The sequence below is a fragment of the Petromyzon marinus genome, chromosome 37, assembly GCF_048934315.1.
Source record: "Petromyzon marinus isolate PM22_M1 ecotype Great Lakes invasive population chromosome 37, UKy_Petmar_22M1.pri1.0, whole genome shotgun sequence".
Lineage (NCBI taxonomy): Eukaryota > Metazoa > Chordata > Hyperoartia > Petromyzontiformes > Petromyzontidae > Petromyzon > Petromyzon marinus.
The window spans coordinates 23,783,805-23,805,414 of NC_133703.1; the positions used below are offsets into that span (position 1 = coordinate 23,783,805).

General features: G+C 44.6%; 1 protein-coding gene across 5 annotated transcripts in view; it reads right to left on the minus strand.

The window, feature by feature from the left end:
* SLC38A12 (solute carrier family 38 member 12) overlaps window positions 1–21,610 on the minus strand; it is a 307,038-nt gene that overhangs the window by 218,376 nt on the left and 67,052 nt on the right. For all 5 annotated transcript variants that reach the window (XM_032967021.2, XM_032967023.2, XM_032967019.2 and 2 more), the window contains exons 5-7: window positions 13,413–13,551; window positions 11,243–11,335; window positions 4,777–4,876 (exon numbers count right to left, since the gene is read on the minus strand). In XM_032967021.2, coding sequence (XP_032822912.1) covers window positions 4,777–4,876; window positions 11,243–11,335; window positions 13,413–13,551 — 332 coding nt within the window. The remainder of the gene's footprint in view (window positions 1–4,776; window positions 4,877–11,242; window positions 11,336–13,412; window positions 13,552–21,610) is intronic.

The following is a 21,610-nucleotide window of genomic DNA, read 5'->3' on the forward strand; positions in this document are numbered from 1 at the left end:
TCCGATTTTAAATGCAACAGTTTAATTAATATATCATTATAGGATTAATGGATAGCCTTGCTTTTAATGCACTTGTCACAGAGCAAGCACATTGGAAGGGTTCAGCATTTATACCAAACCTCATACTGTAATCCCTAAGTGACATTTATCAATGAACCTCAATGTTCCCCAATAACAGATGCTACAGAATCATATGAGCCAGTCTCATGCCCCAGTCTTGTCCGCTGCAGGCACTGAACATTCCTGAAAATGGCGTTCCTGTTCAAGCAAATTCGTCACGCCCAAATGTATTTCAAATAATATAAATGTAAACCGTCAGAGCCCCCAATCATCCGGCCTCAAACACGGGAGTGGCAGAGCTCTACGCCTAGAGATCATGCGCAGCAGACCTGTGCACTGTGAAACGTGACGAAAATGCCAATCCGCACACCGGCTGCAAATCCATTATGTAGGAACGTCAAAAAGCATGAGTAAATTAAGGAAATAATGTGGGCAACCGCGTGGGTCGGTGTGCCAAACCCCGATATCAGATTACTTCGCCTGGAACCTGCAGGTCAAAATTTGCACTGGATTCCTGGGAGAATTGCTCGGAACACACTCCAGATGCAGTTGATATGGAAAGGGAGCTTGGTTAATGGTCTCGATCCCAGCGCCCTTTGGACGTTAATATACTGCCCATGTGCCTTCCACGCTGGTGGTTTATGCAAAAAAGAAATCTGCCTAATCTGGAAAAGCCTAATTTATTAACTATGAAATTACTATTAAATTGATAGGCAGTCACTCTCCCTAGGTATGCTTTAATTGGGTGGTTTGAGAATGTAGAAGAGACCTTTATCCAAATGTAATTATGTTATAACCTTGTCGTTTTTAGAACCAACATTTAAATGGCTGTTCTGTTCATATATCTTGGCTATTTTTTGCTTCTGGCATAAACTAGTTTAAAAAAATGTTAATGTCCTCAACTCATATTCTTGTTTCTTTCGGTAAAGTCACGTAGAAGGGAAACAATAAAATAACAAAAATATAAAACAATAAAATTCTCACGACGTTTCGACTGCAACACAAGCAATCATCATCAGGTGTGAAAACCACAACAAGAAATTTTGAAAAAAGTGGCGGTTATTTTTAACGTTAGCACCACGAAAAATAACCGCCACTTTTTTCAAATTTTCTTGTTGTGGTTTTCACACCTGATGATGATTGCTTGTGTTGAAGTCGAAACGTCGTGAGAATTTTATTGTTTATATTTTTATTATTTTATTGTTTCCCTTCTACGTAACTTTACCGAAAGAAACAAGAATATGAGTCCCTGCAGTCACGAAAACTTTAAATAAAAATTTAGTCCTCAACTCATTTTTAATGACACTGTGCATGTAGATTTCCCATCATAATACAAGGAAACCCAGTTGCACTGGTTTCAGATGCCAAAGACGTGCTAATGGTAATTAGTAATTAAACCAGTTCAAACGTTCCACCAAAAAGGAATGCTTCTCGTCAAGATCACATTCCTGCGGAGGGAGCTGGTAGGAACGTTGGGTTGCTCGGTCAATGGCCAGGGTCAACGGCGGCACCACGTGGTGTATTCCGCAAATATGCCGGACTGTGAGGGCGGGCACAAGCCGGCGTGAGTAGGTTAAACGTTGAGTTTTATAAGGGCACCACGGGGTGACCAGCCCCTCCCCACCCAGCCCCACCCCTCCCCACCCAGCCCCACCCCTCCCCACCCAGCCCCACCCCTCCCCACCCAGCCCCACCCCTCCCCACCCAGCCCCACCCCTCCCCACCCAGCCCCACCCCTCCCCACCCAGCCCCACCCCTCCCCACCCAGCCCCACCCCTCCCCACCCAGCCCCACCCCTCCCCACCCAGCCCCACCCCTCCCCACCCAGCCCCACCCCTCCCCACCCAGCCCCACCCCTCCCCACCCAGCCCCACCCCTCCCCACCCAGCCCCACCCCTCCCCACCCAGCCCCACCCCTCCCCACCCAGCCCCACCCCTCCCCACCCAGCCCCACCCCTCCCCACCCAGCCCCACCCCTCCCCACCCAGCCCCACCCCTCCCCACCCAGCCCCACCCTTCCCCACCCAGCCCCACCCCTCCCCACCCAGCCCCACCCCTCCCCACCCAGCCCCACCCCCTCCCACCTCCCACCCAGCCCCACCCTTCCCAGCCCCACCCTCCCCACCCAGCCCCTCCCCACCCTCCCCACCCTCCCTCCCCAGCCCCTCTCCACCCTCCCCAGCCCCTCCCCATCCTCCCCTCCCCACCCTGCCCCTCCCCACCCTCCCCTCTCCACCCAGCCCCACCCCTCCCATTTTATCCGGGTGTCCGGATACACGTGGCAGACATCCACAGACATACACAATTAATCCCCTGCCTCCTGTGATAATCCCGGTTGGGCTTCCAGTCCACTACGTTTCCTACCAGTAATGCCCACTAGGATCGCATTTGTTATATATCCGGGTGTCGGGACACATGTGGACAGACATCCACAGACATACACAATTAATCCCTTTCCTCCTGTGAATAAATCCCGGTTGGGCTTCCAGTTCACTACGATTCCTACCAGTATTAATCTCATTTATCAATTCAGAAAACCTTCACGGAGTCAAGATTCTTTTTAGGAGGGTTGCAATTGGGATGTCCGACCGATTTCGGTTTAGGGAGCGCTTTGCTTGTGGAAGAAAACGGGAACACAAAAAGGAAACTCACAGATGCAATAAAACTCCAAAGTATGCACATGGTTTTACAAATTCATGACTATCTCCCAGCAGGTGCTGAATTATCACAACTCTAAGTGATCCAGAAACACTTGCCTCAAAGCAATGGATTACAGGCGTGCAACCAGATGAAAGGGTTATTTCTCTTTCAGTAAATTATAACCAATTGCTGCATATGCTTTTACAATATCGCCAAAACACACGAATTTCCGCGGCATCCAACGTATGTGTTTATCACACAAGCAAACCACCTTGACACAAATACACAACGATACAATGAATATGCTCATACCTGCTATGCATTGACCAACATTTACATGATTCAGATTTAACACACAAAGGTGAGCTGATCACAAACAACAGGAAGGTATGACTTCCATCCATACGTCTTGCATGCATGTAATATGACCACCACATTGCACGTATAATGCTCTCAGCCTTGTCTAATAATTTCCAGTCCGATTCAATCTTCTTCGAGTAACCTCAAGAGACTCTGACGGTGACAAAACCATCTCGCCCGCGTCATCCTCGTCACCTGTCATCCTCAGCTGGACACCCTCGCCTCCCTCCGCTGGCTTCCATCATCGGCAGCAGGGTCAGCTACATCGTCTGCTGCCTATGCCACTGCAATCTTCCCCCGTGTCTCTCTTCACTCTCCTGTCTCCCTGTACTACAGCTCATCGTAGAACTCTCTGCAACAGCAGCGGCACTCGCAACCTCCTCCTCTCTACACCAAGGACCAGGACCATCACTGCCGAGTGTGGTTTCTCCGTGCCAACCCCCGCCGTCTCGAACGCCATCATCCCGTTGCTGTAGATTCGCAGCGGCGTTAAATCTACACCGACTTTTAAGAGACACTTGAAGGCCCCACTTCTATCGCCTGGCTTTCGAGCGACACTCAATTTGACTTCATGAGTCAGAGTCACGGTCATATATCTTCGTGAAATATTGTACGCGTAAAAATTTGCAATATTATTATTTTTCGATTTAAAGCTTTCGTGACTGCAAGGATTCATCTTCTTTGGTTCTTTCGGTAAAGTCACGTAGAATGAGAATAAAATAATAAAATAAAACAATGAAATTCTCACGACGTTTCAGCCACAACACAAGTAGCCATCCTCAGGTGAAGAAACAGGACTGTCCAGAAGACAGCGCTTGAGTGAACCCTGTCAAGCTTGACAGCGTCTTTTAAGCTGTGTGGGAGGAACAGAGAGCCTTGACAAAGGAGCATTAACTGGGAGATTAGCATTACGGAGAGCGAACGAGCTGGAACTGGAGGAGGGAGGGGGAGTTTACATATAAATTAGCATGTAACTGGGGGATCAGCATGATGCTGGTGTGAGGGATTAGCACCACGGCGAAAGACGAGCTCGGACCGGGGGACGGGGGGAGAGGAGTTTACATATAAATTAGCATGTAACTGGGGGATTAGCGTTGGTGTGAGGGAGAGAAGAGCACCAAGGAGAGAAAAAAATGGCGGTTTTTCCCATCTCCTCAACAACCAGCTCCCCCCGTCCCCCGGTCCGAGCTCGTCGTTCGCCGTGGTGCTAATCCCTCACACCAGCATCATGCTGATCCCCCAGTTACATGCTAATTTATATGTAAACTCCCCCTCCCTCCTCCAGTCCCAGCTCGTTCGCTCTCCGTGATGCTAATCTCCCAGTTAATGCTCCTTTGTCAAGGCGCTCTGTTCCTCCCACACAGCTTAAAAGACGCTGTCAAGCTTGACAGGGTTCACTCAAGCGCTGTCTTCTGGACAGTCCTGTTTCTTCACCTGAGGACGGCTACTTGTGTTGTGGCCGAAACGTCGTGAGAATTGAATTGTTTTATTTTATTATTTTATTCTCATTCTACGTGACTTTACCGAAAGAACCAAAGAAGAATATTATTATTGTTTCCAGCCGGTACGCCTTTTCCTGTTGTTATGGGTTTTCCCATCATTTACAGAAAGTGTAGGATTTTAACTCGTGCCACGATTTGTATGAACTCCCGCTATGCATTTAACCAGTAAGAATCAGTGTCCACCCATTTCTACGTGTCGTGTGCGTCTACCTACCATGCGACGAAGGCCAGCGAGTGTGGGACGGCGGCGGCGTAAATGGCCAGGTCTCCGTACAGGTAGATGACAATGCACAGGTAGAACAGGTGCAGGCCCACTGGGAGACAATGAAACAAAAGGGAGGGGCGGCAGCAAAAGGACACACACGTAAATTTACGCAAATATAGACAAATACACAGACACAAAGCTATACCATCACACTCACACACAAATAACAACAACAGCCACCATTCACCACAAAGTGGCGGTGATGTCACCTCGGCACCCGTGCCAGGCCAGATGCACTTTGAGGCCATGAGAATTGTGGAAGGTTCGCTGACAGGAAGTCATAGGACAAATCCGGATGCCATGGGTTGACTGACTGAGATGACTAGCAGATGCACCAGCTGTGCCCCCCACTGTGCCAACTTAGTGCATTTTAGCTGCCCAGCGCTCTGCTCGTTATTTTGAGCATTGCTCCTTTGCCCTCTGTTCTTGTTGAAAGGCGACTGCCTCCAACCGCCCAGGAACATCCTTCACGAGCCTCGTCCATACACACACATATAAATGCGTATACGACAGACGCACACAAAAAACATCCCCTATTGAGCAAATGCTGTAAGCGCGCATCTATTGAGGCCGGCACAGCGCATGAGGGGATGGTTTGGCCAGTCCCATACCTGACCACCTTTGTATTCTCAGTGCTGATGTTTAGACACTGCAGTAGGTATTCATTTCAGGCTGAGTCGACCTAAGGAAGCATTAGAACCTCTTCAGTTATTCGCCACTAAAGTCAGCCATGGCTGGGAATTGAACACAGGTTGGCAGGTTCCACCTCACCCCCCTCCCCCACACACACTGATATACTCAGACACACACACAACAATCAGATCCAGCGACATGCACACAAGGGCAGACAGACACAGACAATACGGCCGGGTACAAACTCTACACGTGGGTAAAGAGATCTTTCGAGCGAGCCCGCATTAAACTCGACAAATCTGAACTGGCAGCGGTCTTGCATTTGTTTTGTTCCCGGCGCGGCATTCAGGAGCCTTGCTGCCAGGCTGTAAAGCAAGAGCGGACGCAGGGACTGTGAAAACAGAAAGTGAATTGAGGTATCCATCACGCGGTGATCAATATCTCCACTACCTGTTGGCTGCATTTGGTCAAATTGTATGGCCAATATGCCCCTTTGTCAATCCGATGAACGCTTTTGTAGAGACACTTTCTCCATACTGGAGGCTTAAAAGCCAAATCTAAAGCCGACAGTGGGGAGCACTACAGGAACGTTCTCCGACTGCATTTGCAGCATATTTACGTCGAGATAAATTTACGCTTCCGATCACCCAGCGGTATCTATTAATAACCCCGCTTTAAACGAAACACTTGCTAAAAATCTAATTTAAGACGGGGTACAGAATGGCATACTCTTAAAATCAATAAAAAAAAGCTCTAATGTAGTAAAGCATTGTAAGTTAACTAGAAGCATACGTTGGTTTTGTGTATAAAAATGTACTGTATATTATGTTTATGTAGACACAATGTGCATGGTGTCCATACAGTTAACATCCATTATTATTACTACTACGCTTAGTAGAATGTTGGGACAAAATGCATGCCACAGACACTGAAAATCTTGCTTGATCATCCAATGGCTGGAACAGAAGCATTCACAACAATCACAACCTGAGATTGTTGGTGAACACCTGGTACTCTAAAATATTGATGCATGTTACCAATGTCATATTAGACACATGGGAGGCTTAGTGAGATGAAAATAACACGTTAAAAACATCAAAGTATGAAGCGTGTGTATGTGTAAGGTTTAATGGACGTAGTTCAATTTGCTATCTAATTATAACGCTTTAATAATGGATGATACTTTTATTGACAGCCTATAAATAAAAAATCAAGGGAAAAATCACCTGCAAACTAAAATAAATACAGAACACATTAGAAGGGGAATAATGGAGCAAGCTGAGGGATTTTCCAGGAATCTCATAAAGTGAAAGAATGATGGATGAATGGGCAGCCATGATTCCCTGTGCTGCTTTGCATTGCGAATCACTGCTGCTGATGGTAATGTCACAACAATATTAACATTCCAACAACGTTCACTACTTGAGTCTTATACGTATGTGTGTGTATACTCTTTGGTTCTTTCGGTAAAGTCACGTAGTTAGAAATAAAATAACTACGTGACTTTAAATTTCGATTTAAAGCTGTGACTTTACCGAAAGAACCAAAGAACCAAAGAGTATGGATTCCTGCAGTCACGAAAGCTTCAAATCATGTGAGTGTATGTTAAACTTTGTTCGTACCATACGCAGCCAACTGTGATAAATGGTTGTGTGGGGGAAGGACAACTACTCAACACAACAACAAGCAGTTATTAACGCCTCTTACTGGCATCGGTGTGCACAATGCGAACACAACAAGATTTAAAATAACTTCGATATGAGAAACACACGCTCGATGATGATACTATAATTACAATGTTACCTGTAATGGTGACCCCAATATTAACTACTTAACACAGCATAATCATTAGCGTCACTGTAGAAAATATAAAATAAAAACTGAACATGTAGCAGACAATACGTCTCCTTCAGATATCCATCTCCACATAAAAAAAATATATATATTTCTTACACATCCCATCAGTCACACGGCCTTCTGTGAGTGCATCATTTCAGCACCATTGGGTCAAGACAAGCAAACTTAGGACCAGTTTTGACATACAGGGTGTCATCAGTAGTCAGGCTTGCTTGAACCATTGCTGTTGAATTGCCAAACCTCGAGGAAAGGGCCTTCTCTTTACATGAGACTCCAACGCTCACAGCCCTTCTCAGAGGGTATTTGGCCTACTCTTACATTCCAGCCAGACATAATGGAAGAGATGTAGGAGTCAAGCATGGTAGAACAACACCACTGACACAGCGTAGGGAGGCCTTCATCCAGCAGCGGATTGACAAAGGGGGTGTAAACTAAACCAAACTAATTATAGATTTGAAGCTTTCGTGACTGCAAGGATTCATACTCTTTGTTTTTTTCGGTAAAGTCACGTAGGTGTCTATTCCACCTGAAGAAGGAAGCTTGTGTTGCCTCCAAAACGTCGTGATTTAATTTAATTATATATTTTTATTTTATTTTTTATTTTAACCTACGTGACTTTACCGAAAAAACCAAAGAGTATAAACCAAACTAGGCGTTACCGGCAATTAGCCTATTACCACTCCAAAACTCAAGCAGCTTAGTTCCAATTCCATTATGATGTACTATCCTATGTTGGCCTAACACGTCACCATTCATCATACTTGATGCCTATTGTGCTATAAATGCTTTTAAACGCAAAAAATATATAATGCTTGAGCATTGCATTGAAGGTACACTGCACTCCCATCATAAACTACTCTAACATCATCCAGTACGGCCTCAGTTGATAAACGCAATGCCTAACCCTCAGCCTAACTAGAATAATCCACTCACTTACTGCAACAAACCTGGAAACACACTGTACAATTGTATGTCTCATGAGAATCCCCAAACATGCTTGAAGTTGCTCGCTATACAAAAAGATCTACTCATATATCCGTCTTACTTTGCTGATCCTAAAAATCTCTATGATATACAATTTAAGCTCACCATCTAGCATGTTTGGTTTAGCTGCTCACATTACAATGACATTCCCATGTCTGGACCTTAATCCAGAAAATCATTTTATATCTCCTACCTTCGTTGCAGTAATTCTTACTATCACGCAACAATGATTCCTCAGCTGGTGAGACAGGGTGCACTTCACAATGTTTCTTCTACAGCCGCCATGACAACCGAGTGGACTGCACAGGTCAATCCAGTCAATGTCTGAACCAAGATGGAACATTTTAGCGGAGCACTGCCATACTAGGTAATTTTTCTACATTCGGGCGTACTACAGTCTAAGTCCAAGCCTCTTTCAGCCACCACATTCAGATGGATTCTACAGATGACGCTGCTGCCCAAGTCCCATGAAGAGAACATGGGGGGAGGAGGAGGGGGAGTGTTTAAAGTTTTAGCGAATTATGCAAGGTCGGTGCTTTGGCACAGTACTTATTGGCCTGGAGAAGCCACACGCTGACCCAACAGCAGTTTAACGCCGAATTAACATTAATTACTCAAGCCGGGTATTCCGGCAACGTGCCACTGGTCGTCATGGAAATGTTCCAATTGCACACCGATGACACGCTAATTCAACTCACCGGTTACGCTGTGGCAGAACAGCTGGCCTTGATGGCAGCATGCTCATGTATGCCGATCGCTTGGTAATAAAGGAATTATTGCAGGTCTATTATTATAGAAAATAGTTGTAATAATAGGCCTTCGGTATTGTGATAATCCCAGGACAATAAAGGAGAAATATTTATTCTTAAAGATTATTATTCCAAAAGTAACCCGAGTTGGATTCCCATGACGAGTGATATCAAAACCAGTCTGAGCTCCCACATTCAGCAACCATACTGAGCAATGTGGGGAGGGCTCCATCCAGCAGTGGATGGTAAAAGGTCTAGAAATTATAGATTATTTCATATATATTTTGCTTGAGACTAATTGGATCATCAAAAGGAAGAACAGCCTATACTGGATAGTAACAAGATCAAATTTCCACGAGATCCATTCCAACTGACATTGGTCACATTTTAGATCAATTCCTCTTTATAAATAAGCAGAAACTGTTCTTCAAATTGAACAATTTTTACGCTTACAGTGAAGGAAAAAAGTATTTGATCCCCTGCTGATTTTGTACGTTTGCCCACTGACAAAGAAATGATCAGTCTATAATTTTAATGGTAGGTTTATTTGAACAGTGAGAGACAGAATAACAACAACAAAATCCAGAAAAACGCATGTCAAAAATGTTATAAATTGATTTGCATTTTAATGAGGGAAATAAGTATTTGACCCCCTCTCAATCAGAAAGATTTCTGGCTCCAAGGTGTCTTTTATACAGGTAACGAGCTGAGATTAGGAGCACACTCTTAAAGGGAGTGCTCCTAATCTCAGCTTGTTACCTGTATAAAAGACACCTGTCCACAGAAGCAATCAATCAATCAGATTCCAAACTCTCCACCATGGCCAAGACCAAAGAGCTCTCCAAGGATGTCAGGGACAAGATTGTAGACCTACACAAGGCTGGAATGGGCTACAAGACCATTGCCAAGCAGCTTAGTGAGAAGGTGACAACAGTTGGTGTGATTATTCGCAAATGGAAGAAACACAAAATAACTGTCAATCTCCCTCGGCCTGGGGCTCCATGCAAGATCTCACCTTGTGGAGTTGCAATGATCATGAGAACGGTGAGGAATCAGCCCAGAACTACACGGGAGGATCTTGTCAATGATCTCAAGGCAGCTGGGACCATAGTCACCAAGAAAACAATTGGTAACACACTACGTCGTGAAGGACCGAAATCCTGCAGCGCCCGCAAGGTCCCCCTGCTCAAGAAGGCACATACAGTATACATGCCCGTCTGAAGTGTGCCATTTAACATCTGAATGATTCAGAGGACAACTGGGTGAAAGTGTTGTGGTCAGATGAGACCAAAATGGAGCTCTTTGGCATCAACTCAACTCGCCGTGTTTGGAGGAGGAGGAGGAATGCTGCCTATGAACCCAAGAACACCATCCTCACCGTCAAACATGGAGGTGGAAACATTATGCTTTGGGGGTGTTTTTTTTGCTAAGGGGACAGGACAACTTCAACGCATCAAAGGGACGATGGACAGGGCCATGTACCGTCAAATCTTGGGTGAGAACCTCCTTCCCTCAGCCAGGGCATTGAAAATGGGTCGTGGATGGGTATTCCAGCATGACAATGACCCAAAACACACGGCCAAGGGAACAAAGGAGTGGCTCAAGAAGAAGCACATTAAGGTCCTGGAGAGGCCTAGCCAGTCTCCAGACCTTAATCCCATAGAAAATCTGTGGAGGGAGCTGAAGGTTCGAGTTGCCAAACGTCAGCCTCGAAACCTTAATGACTTGGAGGATATCTGCAAAGAGGAGTGGAACAAAATCCCTCCTGAGATCTGTGCAAACCTGGTGGCCAACTACAAGAAACATCTGACCTCTGTGATTGCCAACAAGGGTTTTGCCACCAAGTACTAAGTCATGTTTTGCAGAGGGGTCAAATACTTATTTCCCTCATTAAAATGCAAATCAATTCATAACATTTTTGACATGCGTTTTTCTGGATTTTTTTTGTTGCTAATCTGTCTCTCACTGTTCACATAAACCTACCATTAAAATTATAGACTGAACATTTCTTTGTCAGTGGGCAAACGTACAAAATCAGCAGGGGATCAAATACTTTTTTCCCTCACTGTACATTGCTCACTTAGTTATGTGACCACTCCACAGGCGTGACGTGATGGGTTAATTCACTGCATTCTGGTCACTGGTGACTGCTAAAAGAGTTAAAGACATGTCCCATGCAATAATGCGTGTACCTTTGTTGAAGAATATGGAGGCCATCTGACCCATCTCGGCACGCTGTGTGATATCAAACAGATCGGGCCTCCGTAAGGTAGGACTTTCAGTTTCTGCGCGACAGAACAATAAGCACGCACAGCACTTTAAAGGCATGGAGAGAAACGCGAACGAAAAATGTCAATGGAGCTACAAAAACAACCAAGGGTGGTTCATGAGTAAAAGTCAGCACCTCTGATGAGCACAGTCGGCTACAAACAGTGCGAAAGAAGTTCAACATACATAAAGATCCCCCATATAGCCTTAACAGACTGTAGGGGCAAGTGCTGTTAGCGAGCACCTATGAAGGCCGGAACGGTACACGAGGGAGTGGGTGGCCAGCACCACGCCCGACCGCCTTTGTCTCCCTAGTGGCAATGTTTACACACCGCACCAGGTACTCATTTGAGGCTGAGTCGACCTAGGGGAGGCCCGGGACCGGTTCAGATAATCGTCACTGGTGTTGGCCGTGAGCGGGAATCGAACCCGGGTTGCCAGGTTCATAGCGCAGCGCGCTAACCGCTACACTATCGCTCCCCACAACATACATACTGTAGTAGGGACAGTGCTCGGTTCAGGTTAGCTCGTTTAGTTAAACTTCGGGGGATAGTTCTTAACACTCAATAAGGAAAAGAGGTAGGCCTGGTCTGCATACGCTGCTCAAAGGGACGAGCGCCAGCGATTAATACCGATGATGGAATGGCAGCCCAAGGAGGGAAAGTCCACCACAGAAATGGAGTGATGTGATCAGCTCGTGTGCAGGAGCAACATGGATTGCTACTTCACAGGAACATGGAAAATTGTGATGGCTTGAGGAGGCCTTTATCCAGAATTGGATTGACAAAGGGCTGTACAATTCTTTTTACAAAGTGTATATTGTATTAGATGCATAGAAACATTAATGTTTTCATATAGACAATGAAAATGTGTGAATGATAAAAACATATTGTTTTCTGATAAAATTAATCAAAATTAGCAACTAAAAATAAGACCTTGATCTGATAAGGTTGCGTATAAAAAACACATCTGCTATAATTTCGGATGTGATTTCAACAATTAACATGCCAATTTTATAAAAATGTGTCTCTGAACACATTTTCTGCAAGCATAAATTACGAAACATCCAAACTTAAGCATTTGGCTTTGCCAGGTGGTGCAAATATACAATTAGTCTGTGGGTTCGTGTTCACTGATGACACTTTACGATCGCTTGAACGCACACAGCAGATACAATCACGTGCAACTCTCACACCAATAGGCTGTTCAATTTATTGCCTTAATTTCTGTTAAAGTCAGCCTTTAATAGCTTCTGTATATCAATTAGTCTTTAGCACTTTTACCCACCGCATTAAACTGCAAGCAGCGCACAAAGCACCGAGTGGACTGAGAATGTAACATTGAATTTGCAAATTACAACGTGGAACATTCTATTAAACAGACCTGGTCAAGCGCCGACTGGCCAGGTTTTATCACCGCAGAAGCAAGACCGCACCAAAAGAAAATCACGCACAATCAACTGTAATTATACGTATTAAAAACAACACTCAAAAACAGCAATAAGATGAAAAACTTGGGGTTCAAGATTTACACGCACCACGTATTACAAACTCTATATACATATACATTGTGTGAAACCCATCATCTATATCATACAAATGCTAGATATAGATTTTTTCTTACAATAAAAAGAAGCCTTCTACCAAAGAGCATTCAAACCAAAAAGTAACTGTCACTGACTTGGGATTTTACAAGAATATAACTTAAAACCGAGAAAAACTCTTAAAAAGGATTTTTTTTTATCTCACAGAAGCCATTTTTTCCAAAGTCCTCCAGTACATGTCTAAAGCACTGGCTGACATGGCCATGACATTATTTTCTGATATGCATTCACAATTGTTCCGTTTCATGCGCATCAAATTAACAAGGAGTATTTATATATGCTATAAGTTGTTGCATATTTGGCGGTGGGGCAGTGGCGCAATGGTTAGCACATTGCACACTGAACCTGTCAGCCTACGTTTCAAGTAAACCAGCATAAAACAACCCAATCGGCAGAGCACAGCGCTGGCCTGGCCAGCAAAAAAGCGGTATAAGTGTGTGAGACGGGGGAGAGGAATGGGGTGGGGGTGGGGGGGGGGGCGGGGGCCTCACCAGGGCTAAGCAGAGGTCGTCTCTCGGCCCGGCCTCCGAAGCGGTCATCCCGGTTAAGGCTCGTGCCACTGCTGCCCGTCGAGCTCATCACCTCGGTGCTGCCCGGCCGCTCCGAGTCCTCCGAGTCAGAGTCATCGTGCTGCAAGAAAACCATGAAGAAAAATCATGCGTTCACATTAATAATGTAGTACTTTCCAACATGCGTTTGTTCTCGGAAATACATAATGATTAATATTCCAGAATCCGACAGATAGTTGTTGGGGCAAATGCATTTGCCTTTTGCACAGGGTAATTTTTGCTCTGGTGTGGGTCTCCAAAGTATTGCGCAGTCCTTTCATCCATGTGGTCGGTTTTCTCTTGGGCCAGTTACTGACAGCAAGAAAACTTTGTAGTAAAGTTTGGTTCCTGTAGGATCATCTGCATGAGAGTTATTGTAATGACATATTACAGACAGATGGACAAGACAGACGAACAAAGCTCAAGTATAAAAGCTTTCAACCGTTGTTGTAAAGCGTTAAAGATATATGTATAATTACAGCTGGGATATTCCATGAGTTAAATAAAACATTACTGTACCAATGAAAATATTTGATTATATATTTGACTAATCGGATAACATGCTGGATGAACTTAGGACCTGCACACATGCAAATTTCATCGCTCCATCTTCTCAGTCGCGTTCCATTCCTTGGATGCCATTCTGTCATTCTTGACCATCGGTTATCTCTTCTCGCTAGGTTATCATCATTTCTACCTACGTGACTTTACCAAAAGAACCAAAGAGTATCATCGTCCTAAGTATTGAACAAATGGAACAGGAAGGCAATCGCTTCATGAGTTTCATCAACATAATGACAGCGTTGGGAGTTCTCACTGAATGCCAGCAGATCTCAGATGCGATGCACGTGTCGTTAGAAAAGTAATTTTATCTAGTATTTGGTCAGATGTCTTTATCATCTGCAGAAAAATATATAAGGATTTGGGAACTTGTCACCAAATATCGTTGGAAACTGTCTCTCGCCAAGTACATAAATGAGACACCATGGCTCATTTGCGAGCAGAGCACTGACTCACTTTCCCATGCTTCCACAATGCCAGAAAATCGCTCGTTCCTGTCACTAGCCACCGCAGCAGGTGATGTGGTTTAGTTGTCTCTTCATTCGAGAGCTTGGAACTGCCACTGAATGCCATGCAAATGTACTGCACTAAAGTGTAAACTTTTATTACTCGGATTCGTTTTTTATGCAACTGAAGGTTTCAGTGAACAATGTCTGCGCAACATTTGTGCAGAAATTGATTTGAAGTCACACTGATGCTTCATCGCTTACTTTGAAGCGACTTCTACGAATACGTTTGCTCGTGTCATTAAGGCTCCGTAAATTTTATTTGATTCGTGCAAAGAAATGTCAGCCATGCCAGAAGCTTTTAAACTGCCTCTGGTAAGAAATTATTGAAAGCGCCTGCACAGAGTGCTTTACAAACCTTCGCATCGAGGAAAGTGTCACATACTCTTTGGTTCTTTTGGTAAAGTCACGGAGATAGAAAATGAATAGATCACGAGGTTTCCATCGCAACACAAGCAACCATCATCAAGTGACGGTTGCTTGTGTTGCGATCGAAACGTCGTGATCCATTAATTTTCTATCTACGTGACTTTACCGAAAGAACCAAAGAGTATGGATTTCTGCAGTCACGAAAGCTTCAAATAAAAACGTGTCACATGTTTCATGACAAATCCCAGTTTGGCTACGCAACGAAGTTTAAAGCAAAACGTGAAAATGAATGAAAAAATAAATGTAACTAAAGAGGCACATTCACACACATCAAAAACCTTCTCAGCATTACAACCTCATACAAGATAGATTCGGAGGCCTGTCACTGGGGGGAAACAAGCCAACGGCTCAGAAGGATTTGAAAGACTACATATGTAACAAGTGACTTCAATTGAGATCCAACATGCTCTACATTACTGCTATCGCAAAATGCTGCAACGGGGAGGGGCGGCTGCACCATTTTCTTGACATCCCGCCTCCATTTGCATGCGGAAAGCAGCAGGATTTTTTGTGTATTTTTTTTACCAAAACGAAAGCAGATTTTCTTGTCAGACACATTACCCCGTTGGGTCTATTTTTACAAAGGAAAACATCTTCAATAACGATAGCCATCAAGAATACACGTGATTTATTAATTATTTGCTTTATTTGTTTACCAGCAGAAGCCTCCCCGAGTCTCAACACTTTTGAAAGAGGGTTCTGATGAGTTTTTAAAGAAGGGAGCGATGTTGCTAAGTGTAATCCCCATTGAGTAATTTGCAGGTAATGTTTTAGCATTGAGATGTATTGCAAATACCAGTTTTATTGTAAAGACAACTGCCGTGGGAAAAAAAAAAACAGGAGAACCCGGGGGAAACCCATGCAGAACAGGAGGAGAACAAACTCCACGCAGAAAGGACCCTCAGTTGGGAATAGAACCAAGAAACTGTTCCTGTGAAGCACAAATGCAAGACCACCGAGCCACACTGCCACCCAATTAAGACAAATACTTGAGAAAGGACATCCAAGTCATCTTTGATCATAACAGTTTAAACCACACCACTCATGGAAACTCCTCTTCACACTTCTGTCTATATAAACAAATAGTTTTTTTCAAATCTTCAAAGCGAAACAGATTCGGAGAATTCACCAGAGCTTTGTGGCGATGTTAAGGTGCATCACTATGTAGCACCCACATTGTTACAGCACCCTTCTATTGAACGCGCAAATCATTATCTCCGATGCGGACTTGGCACTGGACATATCATATAAAAGAGCAAGGGTAATGAAGCAGCACCAGCAGTTGACAGCAGCAGTATGTAAAAGTGCCATCCGTCCCCGAGAGAGTGTTATCCGAGTTAAGGAAGTAGACCCCAGGGATGTAGAGTTTATTGAAATACATGGCATAGACAGGTTAAAAATACAAAACGTTGGTAATAATCATTGTACTTTGCATTGTGTCTATACCGGTGTCATTTCCCATACATGCCCTCTGTGTGTACTTGAATCGTTCGTTCAGTAAAATACTTTTGGGGGACAAAAGAGTGGCACTACTTGGATCCCACAACAGTAGCAGCTGGCAACAGCTGCCCCACAGCCCTGACGTTCACAACTATTCGGGCGTACACGGGTAACGGCTCGCGCCACACGCGGTGGCGATAGTCCGCCAGAAGCGAAGGATCCACGCGCTGGCCACGTTACCTACCGCGAAGCTTTCACATCAATCAAGACCACGCGGCCTTCTCTCGCGCACCCCCTGCTCCAACACGTCCCCGTGTTTAACTCTTACCCCGCAATGGCTGGCTTGACAGCGAACATTGCGGTGAACGGCCATGGCCTTGCTTTACTACTTTAATGCGATCAATGCCATTGTTGATGGCTCCGCTTCTGGACCCCCCAAGGGAATTTTTCGCGCCTGACCTACCGTTAAGGCTGTGAATATTTGTGCACTTGCTGTTGTGCATGCGTGATGCAAGAAGCTGATGGGATATACATTGATGCCTTACGTATGTATGTATATTGAACTTGTTTTGCACCGTACATAGCCAACCATACTAATCAGAGGTACGGGCAATTTAAACAAGCATTCAGCAGTACTCTTGTCTATTCGTAGGCCGAAGCAAGTGGTGGAAATTCCACATTCCCTTAGTTTAAAAAAGTATATTGTGAATAGAATTAACAATGTTGATTTCACACAAATTGATTTTCATTTTATCAACCACAATGAAATGATGGGCTGAGACAGCCACTGACAACATTTTGATTGTCAATCAGGAATTATTACAAAGAATACTGCATGGTTGGCTACCTTTGTGCGGTGCGAAATAAGTTCAACATACATGCATGTTAAGTGTAGCACCAAGTTTTTATGAACACCATCTGTTAGTTAAAATGAAAATATATTGCAAAAAAATCATACCATCTTTTCGGCCACATGCCCTTTTTCAGCAGAAAATAGTTTAAAGTGTCCTATTATTTTGGTACCTTTGACATATAAGCAAGTATAATTTTATAATAGACGTTGAGGATACACCGGTGGATTTATAAACACTGTTTATACAAAACTGATGTGCCAATGTAATACTACAATAGAAGGGAGGCAAGGTGAAAGGTTGAAGCAAAACAATGGATTCCGAGACTCGATATGAAGTTAATAGAGTGGAGGTAGTTCTTGAGTGTGCTTTTATAAAGTGGAAGTCAAAACTGCATGTGGAGTGAGTGATTTCAGAGACACTATTTAGGAGGCAACAACGTTTATTCTACAATTACATAACACCGTTACACACGGGACTAAATACACCTATCTCTCACTCTTGTTACACACGGGACCACAATACACCTATCTCTCACTCTTGTTACACACGGGACCACAATACACCTATCTCTCACTCTTGTTACACACGGGACCACAATACACCTATCTCTCACTCTTGTTACACACGGAACTACAATACACCTATCTCTCACTCTTGTTACACACGGGACCACAATACACCTATCTCTCACTCTTGTTACACACGGGACCACAATACACCTATTCCTCTCGTATGCGGGTTAACTATTAACGGGTCAGAGCAGCCAGCGTGCTGTCCGACCCACAATGTCGAAGACGTAGACATAGCACTTGGGTTCCACTTCACCTACAGACAGCCCCGATATTGGATCGGAGCTCCCCTTTTACCCTTCTCGGCGCGGCCTGGCTCCACCCTCGGCCGCGCCGACCTCTGGAATATTACCGACGGTTCCAGGCTACACCACACCTGTTGCCTCTCTAGCTCCGCCCTTAACCACGCCCCCTTCGGGAACTCTCCAGACGTTTCTCAGCTACTCTTCCCGTGTCCCCTCGTTCACCTTTGGCCCACTTTCCTCACCCCGGCCCATCACGTGCTTAACCCGGTGCCGGGGTGACTCGTCCTCACATGCCCCCCTACCGCCAGCCACCCCCACCACACTCCCCCAGTGACCGACTCTGTGGCGATTACCTGCGGCGCGGTCGGTGGCTGTTATCCCTTCTCCTCTGTTGGTAGTACTCATCTGGCTTCCTTCTGCTAACACCCAGTACCATGTCCCTAGTGGCCCGCTGAGTGGTACTGCACGGTGTGTTAGCCTCTGCGCCCATTTATACGGCACTTGGCGCTACGCGCCGTAGTAATCCACTACACGACTTATGCATAGGGAGTACGATAAGTAGGTAGCTAACCTCAAGTTTCAAGTTTCATTTATTAGGTATAGCCCTGTGAGCCACGCCACTTTTGAGTCGGGTGCAACCGCAACAAACAAAATATGAACAGAGAACATCTTAAAGTGACGACGCGCAACAGAAACATCCTGGATAAACCAGCAACTCTTCCAGAAAAAAAACCAGCGTATTACAACGCCGTGTGCAAAAATCCCAGTGTGATGCAAGTCAAACAATATACATAACATGTACGACCAAACTTGCAGCCATATCTGGCAGCATGACACTCCCAGTGTATGATGTGTGAGTGAGTCAGTGGTAGTGTGAGTGAGTGTATGATGTGGAAGTCAGCGTATAATGAGTGAGTCAGTGTATGATGTGTGAATATGATGTGTGAGTGAGTCAGCGTATGAGTGAGTGTATGATGAGTGAATCAGTGTATGATGAGTGAATGGGTCAATGGTTGTGTGAGTGTATGATGTGTGAGTGAGTCAGCATATGATGAGTGAGTCAGTATATGATGTGTGATTGAGTCAGTGTAAGATGAGTGAGTGTATCACAGCATCCTCCCCGCCATCGCGGCCTCCTCCACGCCATCACGGCCTCCTCCCCGCCATCGCGGCCTCCTCCACGCCATCACGGCCTCCTCCACGCCATCGCGGCCTCCTCCCCGCCATCGCGGCCTCCTCCACGCCATCACGGCCTCCTCCCCGCCATCGCGGCCTCCTCCACGCCATCACGGCCTCCTCCACGCCATCACGGCCTCCTCCACGCCATCGCGGCCTCCTCCATGCCATCACGGCCTCCTCCACGCCATCACGGCCTCCTCCACGCCATCACGGCCTCCTCCACGCCATCGCGGCCTCCTCCATGCCATCACGGCCTCCTCCACGCCATCGCGGCCTCCTCTCCGCCATCACGGCCTCCTCCACGCCATGATCTAGCTGTGCTTATCATTGAGAGTTAATCCATCACACACATTGGTGTTCTCGAGGCACTGGTTTCCTCCAGCATGCAAAAAAAACAACTCATTAAGGAATTGGATAAAAATATCCTTGCTACATTTCCTTACTATTTTGGATAGCTTAATAGTAATAATGTTATATTCTCACCGCAACTCAATAATCTTTTAAGGGTCATGCATCGAAAACCAGAAGATCCACTGAAAATTCACGCATACACTGAAAAGTTCAGAACAAATGGGGTTCACAAACCAATTTGCTGTACTGCCATCTCCTGGGCACCTTCCAGTGTAACAGATATACACAATCCTCTAACCTTGGCTTCCAAAGTGCCGGATCACCGGCATACGGAATATCATCCCAGACAGGCAAAACAACAAAACAAACAGCTAGGACTTTCATTCACTCCCCATCACACCACTGTGAGAAGGTGAGATTACAAATCGAAGGTAGGTATATTGAATGATTTTGAGTACAAGAGCGATGTCACACATGATGTACAGGCAGTTTGGAAAGCATTGAATGGACTAAAGGGCCGGTGTAATAGGTTGCCTTTCATGATGGATACTCTCTCTAAGGATGCCTTGCATAACAATACAAGTGCTGAACTTCTAGGTATTAGAGCTTATGGGTAATAAAACGAACCTCCAGATTACACAGCAGAAAAACACTGCAACTATACATCTTCTTCGTTGAAGGCAGCCAAGGTGCACAATGGTAATGCATTGACTCCTCATTAGTATACGTTACATTAAAGCTTTGTGTGTGCTAGCCGTGTAATGTGACTTCTTGTACCGTTGACCTACTGACAAAAAATATCTTAATTTACAACGTGACCTTTAATTGATTTATAAACAGCCTGCTTGCCATTTCTAGAATGTGGATGTTTACAAGCAGCTGGATCCACTAGGATGCACACGGTGGCCTCGAAGGTGAATGTTGGTCATTGATTAATGTTCACCAACAACTCGTGCACATTATTTGAGAATGTTTGGCCCTGGGAGTAATGAGGTTAACAATAACAAAACATTTGAGAACACATAAGATCCAGGTCATGTAACATTTTTTTCAAAATTCTCTCCATCACACATTTGACAAATTTTGCAGCAAAAGTTTTGCCCTAAATCCAACAGAAATGCTTTATTTAATTAGTGTAATGTCACAGCGTGTTCCCTGTGTGCCTAACTGTGAAATACATGGCTCGTGCATATTTGGAAGCACTATCTGGATGGAGTAGGTCTGATGGTGGTCTGAAATCTCTATGGATATGGTCTTGTTTGAGCAAATTTTTATGAGGACCACTTAAAACTACCACAACAAAGCAAAATGTCCCAGTGTGCATCTAAAATATTAAGTGTTACAATTAAAGATTTCATAGATCATTGCTTTAGTCATACATCACCTTTCAAAATCATTAAACTTTCAATATCGTTAGAAAAATGTACACCCTAAAAAACTTGAGGGTATTGTACAAGGGAGCAGTTTAAGTCCAAGAGTTAGCGGCTCGCTGATAAATTACTCTTGGCAGTCTGGCAACAGGGAAAGAACCTCCATGTTCCAGGGGCACAATTAAAAAAACTGCTTCAAGGTCACAGTTCAAGCCGATTGTAATTTTTCAAAGTTCAGTTTGTTTATGTATGTGGTTTCTCTTCAGTTTTAATTGTGAACAATTCTGATTACACCTACAAACTTATATCAAAGTAAATATATGCACTTTTTTTCCAAGATAAAGAGCATGGTTTGTGGTGTTGATGAACTACTGGATACCTGTGGAAGAGCTTTATAACTCATCGGATTCCTCCAGTATGAATAAATATTCTGATTCTAATTTGATGACATTTCCAAAGCAAGGATCAGTGTCTCCGTAACAGAACAACACTTTTAATGCACCCTGTATGTTTCACAACGAAGGCACCTTCATGTAAACATTTTGTAAACACTAGAAAATATTGACATGTAGCTCTCCGGTTGCGATTTCAGGGTCATACTATGTGCTGTTCGGTACAATGTCAGACGTTTCACTAC